Genomic DNA, 9,452 nt, shown 5'->3' with positions numbered 1-9,452 from the left:
CAAACGAACGGGTTGTTAGTAGTTAGGATGGAAACTTTGTTAGTTTTGGCGTCAAGTGAAAATTAGTGTGCGAGAGAAAAGTTATTCCTCAAATTTTAAGTTCTAGAGTCTTAAGGGACCCCTACACGTGGACAGGTAATGTCATTTTTAATGATAACTAGATGATACCATTCCAAATTTGTATGGAGATTTCACCATTACAGCCCTTACATGTTCATTCAATTACTTGGTAATAATGACATTACTAAGCGTTGGCAATATTAAGCTACATGAAATAAATCGCAATACGTATCCCACCGAGGAAGCGGTTTGATCTTGCTGGGCATTGAATATAATCGTTTAGTTCAATGGAACGTTTTCTTGTTTTTTTTTCAAATAGTTTACTTTTAGGTCCCGAATCGGTCTCCCGTTGGGCGCTTCATTGGACTTTCATCAGACAAACGATTCTACGTATTGGACCAACATAAAACTTCCACCGGACGTTTTTTTATTATAGGGTATTGAATGTTTTATTCGTATCTTTTAACCCAAATTATGATATCTTTCAATGAGCGTACAGTAAAATCTCGGTCGAGAGAATTAGACAAGTAATCTGACACTGTACCAGAGATGCCAGGTCTGCAGATTTGTCTGTAAATCTGCAGATTTGGGGTATAGTGCTGCAGACATTTATTGTTGTGCAGACTTTTGCAGACTTTTGAAATTCTCGCAGACTTTTGCAGACTTTTGAAATTCTCGCAGACATTCGTCTATATTTACAGACTTTTGAAATTTCCGCGACCTTTTTTTTGCTCGCCAAGACAGTTTTGCGTGTCATACTTTATAGAGAAATTGATACCAGCAAGACATACTTGCTGGCTGCAGATTTTTTTCAGATTTACAGACCCTGTCTGCAGATATTTGAAATTTTTACCTGGCATCTCTGCACTGTACATACGATGGAGTCAGTAGCAGCGATGCCAGATAGCAGTAGTGTCATTTCCGTAGAATGGCATTTTTCTCGGAAGCTCTCGCGGTGAAAAACTTTTTTTTATTTGTTCGCCAGACAAAACTAGTTTCCGTTCGTTGATAAATTTCAATTTCCGTAGAAAAAAATAAATTTCCGTAGATTTTGACTACGGATCCGTAGATCCGTAGAAAATGTTCGAATCCGTAGATCTACGGAGATTTCCGTAGATCTGACATCGCTGGTCAGTAGTAGTTTTGTTTCTTCGGTAAAATTTGTTGTCGACGGACTCCAGTTGGTTCAAGACTAGAAACCGCTAGCAGAATAAAGAGTTGAGTTAAAAAGTAAACCAGATTGGAACGGAGTAATCCGGTTCCCTCGGTGCCGTTTGCTGGATAGTGTATTTTGCAACCTATCATCAAAGGCCAACATTGCTCAAATGGTTACGACGAGTTTGCCGTGATGCAGAGCATAAATTAGGGCCGTCTAATGATTTATTAGTATTCTGGAAATTTGTAGTCTTATGTGTATCCTCGTGGAGAGATGTATGTGTGAAATTGTCCCAAGTTTTTCGTCTCTGTTGCGTAGCAGTTCGTAGCATTATTACGGGTTGTGCTCGCCGTCGGAACGAACCTAGAAAAAAAGGTGAGAGGAGAAAGGAAAAAATCCCCAATCAATAACGGTGGAGAGTGGAAAAAGTTTTTGCTTCCAGCTCCCTGTTCTAGTGCAAAGTGGATTGCAATACTCGAAATAGGAATAAAGGTGCAAAAGTGGGTGGAGAAGCTCCGAAAGACGTGCTCCAGCTGGTTGGCTCATGAGCGATACAGGAGAAGAGCCCTTTTTTCGTTGAATGAATGTGATTAGTGTCGGTGTTGGTTCGGTAAGCAGTGGCAATAGTGCGATGGCTACCAACGGTGCCCGTAACGGAGTGAAGGAATCAAATGCCAACGGCCCCCGGGTGGTCACAATTCATAAAACTGAAACCGGCTTCGGTTTCAATGTCCGCGGGCAGGTCAGCGAAGGTGGCCAGCTGCGATCGATCAACGGTGAACTGTATGCTCCACTGCAGCATGTCAGCGCCGTGCTGGACAACGGAGCTGCCGAGCTGGCCGGTATCAAAAAAGGCGACCGGATCCTGGAAGTGTGAGTACAGCAGATGTTTACCATCTGAAACGAAATTTGCTCTTGTTTATTGATATTTTGATTAGCGGGTTGATGTAAGATGCAGCAGCAGCGCAATCGTCAGTCGTCAACCTGTCGCTGGGTTTTTCGGACCGGGGGACAAGGAAGCCCGTGGCAATTAAAATTGATTGCTGCAAAGTTGAATCTTGTCCGTGCCTCCCCGAACGAGTGATTTTTGTTCTTTCTTTGTTGCGTTCACTTGTGTGCTTGTATTTTGCTTGGAACTGGTTTGGGTCCCAAGCAGGTTTTTTGCATTATTGGCAAAGTCGATAACCGAGCGTAGGCTAGGAAAATGAACACTCGTTTGCGTTCGTACTAAACAATCTAATATTAAGATATTTAGATTCTTTATGAAATCTGTTTGTGTGTCTGTTTCAAAATGTCATTCATTTGGTCATGTATTAAATTTATACTGATTGCAGGTTTTTTCAACTGATTCTGGGAGACAACTTGCTCGTTGCTAAGACTTGCATCGAGTTTCATCTGGCTCTCAACTGCAATCTACCATCGGGAGACCGTCGCTTGCCGAACTAGTTAGGCACATCAAATGATTATAACATCGTGTCTACGACCTTACGCCAGTGACAAAAACAAGGCACAGAACATAATATTGCTACTCTTGTCGTAGTCTCACCGATAGCAGTGGCAAAAGAAAACGATAATTTTATTTCCCCACTTGGGGTTATTTATATACTCAATCAGAGCTTTCGCGACATTATGAACGCCCTGCGACCACGTCCTCTGTTCTGGAACGTGATGAGATTTCCGATTCTTCTAGTGTACTTTTCAGATATCAGAAGACTCCTATAGATGTTTTAAAATTCTTGAAGAGCTTTTCGATTTTTTATGTATAGACATTTTACCGACTGACTGAAAATCGTTACCGAAAAGAAATTCACTTGATTCACTGCTGATACTAAATATTATTGAAGCACGTTTTGCTTCCATGATTGTTGATATCAAAACTGAAACAGAATTAATAGTTGTTCAACATGATAAAAAAGCATCGACTACTGGGTAAAAGAAACGTGACAAAGTGTGTATATGGTCGAAAACATTCAATTAGGGTAACGGTTCCCTATTCCATCGCACTTGTAAGGACGTTGCCTCAAAAACATGATTTAGCCACTAAAATTACTGTGGTTATTTCATGTTTATGCCTAATTCACACTGCTAACTGATTCACATTCCTTGGAAATGAAACTAACAATCAAAAAAAGCTTAAAACACTTCTGATATGTTCACTAAACTGTTCATAAATTCATCTTAATGGATTTCCATTCATCCTATCGTAGGTTTTGCACGATGGCCACTCGAATGAACTACCGATGAATCAAGTTCATCTTTTGACAGCAATTAGGTTTTGCACGAACATGCCATAACCTCACAAAATGAACAGAATGAACTTATTTTGACAGTCGACGTTTACTTGTTTACAGTTTAAAAGTTCATCGTTCGAATGTAAAAATTGCAAGTCGTCTCACACTCAACAGATTCATACATATATCGCTCCTTGATGCTGGAAACTCATACAGGGCAATCTTTTTAGTTATTTTTACGGTGGAATACGTTTTTAACAGGCACTTTTTCGTCATTTTTCAATTTTTAACTTGCAGTCGCAAAACAAAACAAGTACACGGCAACTAGGTTTTGCACGATGACGACACAAATGAACTGCCGATGAATCAAGTTCATCTTTGACAGTTGCCGTGTACTTGTTTTGTTTTGCGACTGCAAGTTAAACATTGAAAAAATGACGAAAAAGTGCCTGTTAAAAACGTATTCCACAGTGAAAATAACTAAAAAGATTGCCCTGTATGTGTTTCCAGCATCAAGGAGCGATATATGTATGAATCTGTTGAGTGTGAGGCGACTTGCAATTTTTACATTTGAACGAAGAACTTCTGATGAACTTTTAAACTGTAAACAAGTACACGTCGACTGTCAAAAAAAGTTCATTCTGTTCATTTTTGTGAGGTTATGTCATGTTCGTGCAAAACCTAACTGTCAAAGATGAACTTGATTCATCGGCAGTTCATTTGTGTCGTCATCGTGCAAAACCTAATCAGTGGTTTGTTTACATATCTATTAAATTTTTTATCGCGACGACACAAATGAACAAGCATTCATCCTTGACAGTTCAGCGGTTCTGTTTACAAACAAGCTTAAACAAAAATCGAAGAACACATCTTAAACAATCATCTTTACCTAGTCACTTTTATTTCATAAATCTCAAAAACAAACCGTATTTAATCGTGAACAAATGTTTTAAAACTTTATTTAGGCGATAAGGACCGTAAATGGTTTGATCCAATTTGTCAACAAACAAACAAAAAATCTGTTCACAAACAGTACTGCTGAACTGTCAAAATGTGTTCATCCGATTGAGGTTAACAATGACGGTAAAAAACCTAATTAGGTTTTGCACGAACATTACATAGCCTCACAAAAATGAACAAAATAAATCAATTTTGACAGCTATCAGTGGTTTGTTTATGTGTTCATTGCGTTCATTCTAATTTGAATACGTGTTAATTAGGTTTTGCACGATGACGACACAAATGAACTGCCGATGAATCAAGTTCATCTTTGACAGTTGCCGTGTACTTGTTTTGTTTTGCGACTGCAAGTTAAAAATTGAAAAAATGACGAAAAAGTGCCTGTTAAAAACGTATTCCACAGTGAAAATAACTAAAAAGATTGCCCTGTGTGTGTTTCCAGCATCAAGGAGCGATTTATGTATGAATCTGTTGAGTGTGAGGCGACTTGCAATTTTTACATTCGAACGATGAAGTTCTGATTAAATTTTAAACTGTAAACAAGTACACGTCGACTGTCAAAAAAAGTTCATTCTGTTCATTTTTGTGAGGTTATGTCATGTTCGTGCAAAACCTAATAGATATGTAAACAAACCACTGATAGCTGTCAAAAGGTGAACTTGATTCATCGGCAGTTCATCGGTAGTTCATTCGAGTGGTCATCGTGCAAAACCTAATTAGCACGTATTCAAATTAGGATGAACGCAATGAACACATAAACAAACCTTTGATAGCTGTCAAAATTGATTTATTTTGTTCATTTTTGTGAGGTTATGTCACGTTCGTGCAAAACCTAATTCATTCTATTATTTAGTAATTGCGATAGCAATCAAAACAAAATATTGCACTCTCAGGTTTAAAATGTCAGAATTCGACGTGAACATATCAAAAGGGCCTAATAGCAATTGACAATTTCTTTTTGTTTACTTTCTTTTTCGACTACAATTGCGTTATTATACAAAGGTTGCTTACATACAAATCTGGTACTGTTAGAAAAATGGAAATAATGTATTTCATTTTACATGAATATTTTGTAAGTAAACGTGAAAATTAAGGAGTTATCAACAAAAGAAAAAGTAAACAAAAAAAAAACTCATTGGTTTATAAGATCTTATGGAATGTTCACGTCCAATTCGTCTTGGAAGGGTCTGATGCCAAATGTGAGACAACTCACGAATCAGTTTGAAAACAATTCGACTTCAGAAATTATTGGGTCGTTTTCTATTCCTTTCGTTTTACAATTAAAATTTTACTGGAAGGTTAATCCGGATTGGCCCTTTTAAAAATATGAAAAAAATAACAGATGCACAACCGATCGCAGAGATTTATCTGTATTTTACAGATTTTTACACGCGCATATAGATTTAATACAGAGTACAGATTATATACAGATTTCCTAAATTTAATACAGATTTCACAAAAAGTAAGACCCCAAGACCTCCTGCACGCCCAAGTGCATTAGATCTATCTCTTTGCTCAACATCAATTCGACTAGATTGCACCTGGAAAATATTGCCTGATTTACACGGTAGCGATCATTTACCAATCATCATCTCAATTAGCTGTAACAAATGTATTGCTAATTCAGCTAGTATTCCATATGATTTGACAAAAAATATCGACTGGATTAAATACCAAAGTAGAATCTCTAGTATTTTGAATTCAATGGAAAAGCTCCCTCCACTTGAAGAATATGACTTCCTCATTTGTTCGATTCTGGAGGCAGCAGAACAATCCCAAACTAAACGCTTTCCTGGGCCAACGACTAACAGAAGGCCTCCCAACCCCTGGTGGGACAAAGAGTGCTCAGAGGCTAAACTCGCAAAACAAAATGCTTGCAAGACGTTTCTAAAACGGGGAGGAGGAACTCCTCAGAATTTTGAAAAACTTATGGTTTTAGAAACCAAGTACAAGAGCATACTTCGAACCAAAAAATGTAGCTATTGGAGACATTTTGTCGAAGGTTTGTCAAGAGAAACCTCAATGAGCACTCTTTGGAATACGGCCAGACGAATGAGGAATCGTAACGTGGGCAATGAGAGTGATGAATACTCGAACCAATGGATATTTGACTTTGCTAGAAAAGTTTGCCCAGACTCTGTTCCTACGCAGAGCATTATACGGGAATCTCCTCCAAATAATGGTTTTATTAATAACCCATTTTCAATGATGGAATTTTCTATAGCACTCTTGTCTTGTAACAATAACGCCCCTGGGTTGGACAGAATTAAATTCAACTTGGTGAAGAATCTGCCCGACCTCGCAAAAAGACGTTTGTTGGAATTGTTCAACAAGTTTCTTGAGCAAAATATTGTTCCACCTGACTGGAGACAAGTGAAAGTTATCGCCATTCAAAAGCCGGGGAAACCAGCTTCCAATCACAACTCATATAGACCCATTGCGATGTTGTCCTGCATCAGAAAATTGTTCGAAAAAATTATTCTACGACGTCTCGACACTTGGGTCGAGACGAACGGTTTGTTGTCAGATACTCAGTTTGGCTTCCGTAGAAATAAAGGGACGAATGATTGCCTTGCATTACTTTCGTCTGACATCCAAATTGCCTTCGCTCAAAAGCAACAAATGGCATCTGTATTTTTAGACATTAAAGGAGCATTTGATTCAGTTTCCATTGATGTTCTTTCAGACAAGCTCCACCAACATGGACTCCCAGCGGTTATAAATAATTATTTGCACAACCTTTTGTCAGAGAAACGCATGCATTTTTCATATGGCGATTTGACAACATTCAGAATTAGCTACATGGGTCTACCGCAAGGCTCATGCCTCAGTCCGCTTCTTTATAATTTTTACGTGAATGACATTGACAGCTGTCTTGTAACCCCATGTACACTAAGACAATTGGCAGATGATGGCGTGGTTTCAGTTACTGGACCCAAAGCTATTGATCTGCATAAACCATTGCAAGATACCTTAGATAACTTGTCCGTTTGGGCTGTTCATCTTGGTATCGAATTCTCTGCGGAGAAAACAGAGTTAGTCGTCTTTTCAAGAAAGCATGATCCCGCGCAGCTTCAGCTCCATATGATGGGAAGAATGATCCAACAGGTTTTAACTTTTAAATACCTCGGGGTGTGGTTCGATTCCAAATGCACGTGGGGAGGACACATTAGGTATCTGATAACGAAATGCCAACAAAGAGTAAATTTTCTTCGAACAATAACAGGATCTTGGTGGGGTTCTCATCCGCAAGATCTAATAAAATTGTATCAAACAACGATACTTTCAGTGATGGAATATGGATGCGTTTGTTTTCGTTCCGCTGCAAACTCTCATATTATCAAACTTGAGCGAATTCAGTACCGTTGTTTGCGAATTGCCTTAGGCTGCATGCATTCGACACATACAATGAGTCTTGAAGTTCTGGCGGGAGTTCTTCCATTAAAAGATCGATTTTGAGAGCTTTTATCACGCCTGCTAATAAGATGTGAGGTGCTGAATCCCATGGTAATTAATAATTTCGAACGACTAGTCGAGCTTCGATCTCAAACAAAATTTATGACAGTATATTTTAACCATATGTCACAGGAAATCAACCCTTCAAGATATATTCCTATCCGTGTCAGCATCCTAAGTGCCCCTGACTCAACTTTATTTTTCGATACATCCATGCAGCGTGAAGTGCGTGGAATCCCGGATCATCTACGCTCGACGGAAATCCCAAAAATATTTTCAAGTAAGTTCAGGCATATTGACTCTGAGAAAATGTTTTATACGGACGGATCGCGAATTGAAGAAGCGACAGGGTTTGGTATGTTCAACAATAATGTTTCGGCCTCATTTAGGCTTCAAGAACCTGCATCTGTTTATATAGCAGAGCTAGCAGCAGTTCATTATAGTTTGAGTGTAATCGTCACATTATCTCCAAACCATTATTTCCTCTTCACAGATAGTCTGAGTGCAATTGAAGCCATTCGCTCAAACGCTGCTGGCAAAAATGAACCGTTTTTCCTGGGCAAAATAAAACAGTGCCTGAACGACATATTGAACAATAATTATCTAATCACTATAGTCTGGGTCCCGGCTCATTGCTCCATTCCTGGCAATGAAAGAGCCGATATTTTAGCCAAACGTGGTGCTATTGAGGGTGACATTTATGAGCGACCGATTGCTTTCAACGAATTCTATAGCTCGTCTCGCCAAAGAACACTTGCCAGCTGGCAAGCATCTTGGGATAGAGATGATCTGGGTCGGTGGATGCACTCAATTATTCCGAAAATATCGACAAAGGCATGGTTCAGGGGACTGGATGTGAGTAGGGATTTCATTCGTGTGATGTCCAGACTCATGTCCAATCACTACACGTTAGATGCACATCTCCTTCGAATTGGGCTCTCCGAGACTAATCATTGTGCTTGCGGAGACCTCCCGATAACCGGATATTGATCATGTCGTTTGGACATGCGTGGAGTATCGTGATGTCAGATCTCAACTAATAAATTCTTTGCGTACCCAAGGTAGACTATCCAATATCCCAGTTCGAGACATTCTTGCTTGTCGTGACCTTTCATACATGAAACTTATTTATCATTTCATAAAGAAAATTGGAGTTTCAATTTAATAAAGGCCCCTTTTAAGACTTAGTTCTGATCCCAGCTGCGTCCATGAGTTCAACCAATAGCTAAATTAGAATAAAAAGTATGTAATGATACAAACAAACTCGAAATAGTTTATTAAATTATCAACAAAATGTCTGAAAATAACAGCTTATTTTATAATTTATAGAAGTTAATCGTTTGGTTCAAATAATATTTCCGAGTAGGTTTCATAATTAATGACGAGTTACCTAAGCTGATATTTAAGCTATAAGAGAATATGTTTTAATAAATTCAAAACGTTGTGACTATGTTAGAATTAAATTAGGATAAGAATATTATGTAAAAGTGATGCTACGGCGAAGAAACACTTATGTAAACTGCCTTAAGAAATAAACGTATTTATGGAAAAAAAAAAAGTAAGAAAGCAATAATTCAACTTTTGCATCT

General features: G+C 38.5%; 1 protein-coding gene across 1 annotated transcript in view; it reads left to right on the top strand.

Annotated features, from left to right (window-relative positions):
• The first annotated feature begins 996 nt into the window (after positions 1-996).
• The window catches only part of LOC131427251 (sorting nexin-27), a 49,101-nt gene continuing 40,645 nt past the window's right edge, over positions 997-9,452 (top strand). The window contains exon 1 of the mRNA XM_058590264.1: positions 997-2,089. Within this exon, the coding sequence (XP_058446247.1) occupies positions 1,797-2,089 (293 nt within the window). The 5' untranslated portion in view covers positions 997-1,796. The remainder of the gene's footprint in view (positions 2,090-9,452) is intronic.

The sequence above is a fragment of the Malaya genurostris genome, chromosome 2, assembly GCF_030247185.1.
Source record: "Malaya genurostris strain Urasoe2022 chromosome 2, Malgen_1.1, whole genome shotgun sequence".
Classification (NCBI taxonomy): domain Eukaryota; kingdom Metazoa; phylum Arthropoda; class Insecta; order Diptera; family Culicidae; genus Malaya; species Malaya genurostris.
Note: the sequence above shows the minus strand (reverse complement) of the source record. Positions and strands in the feature narration are given on the sequence as shown.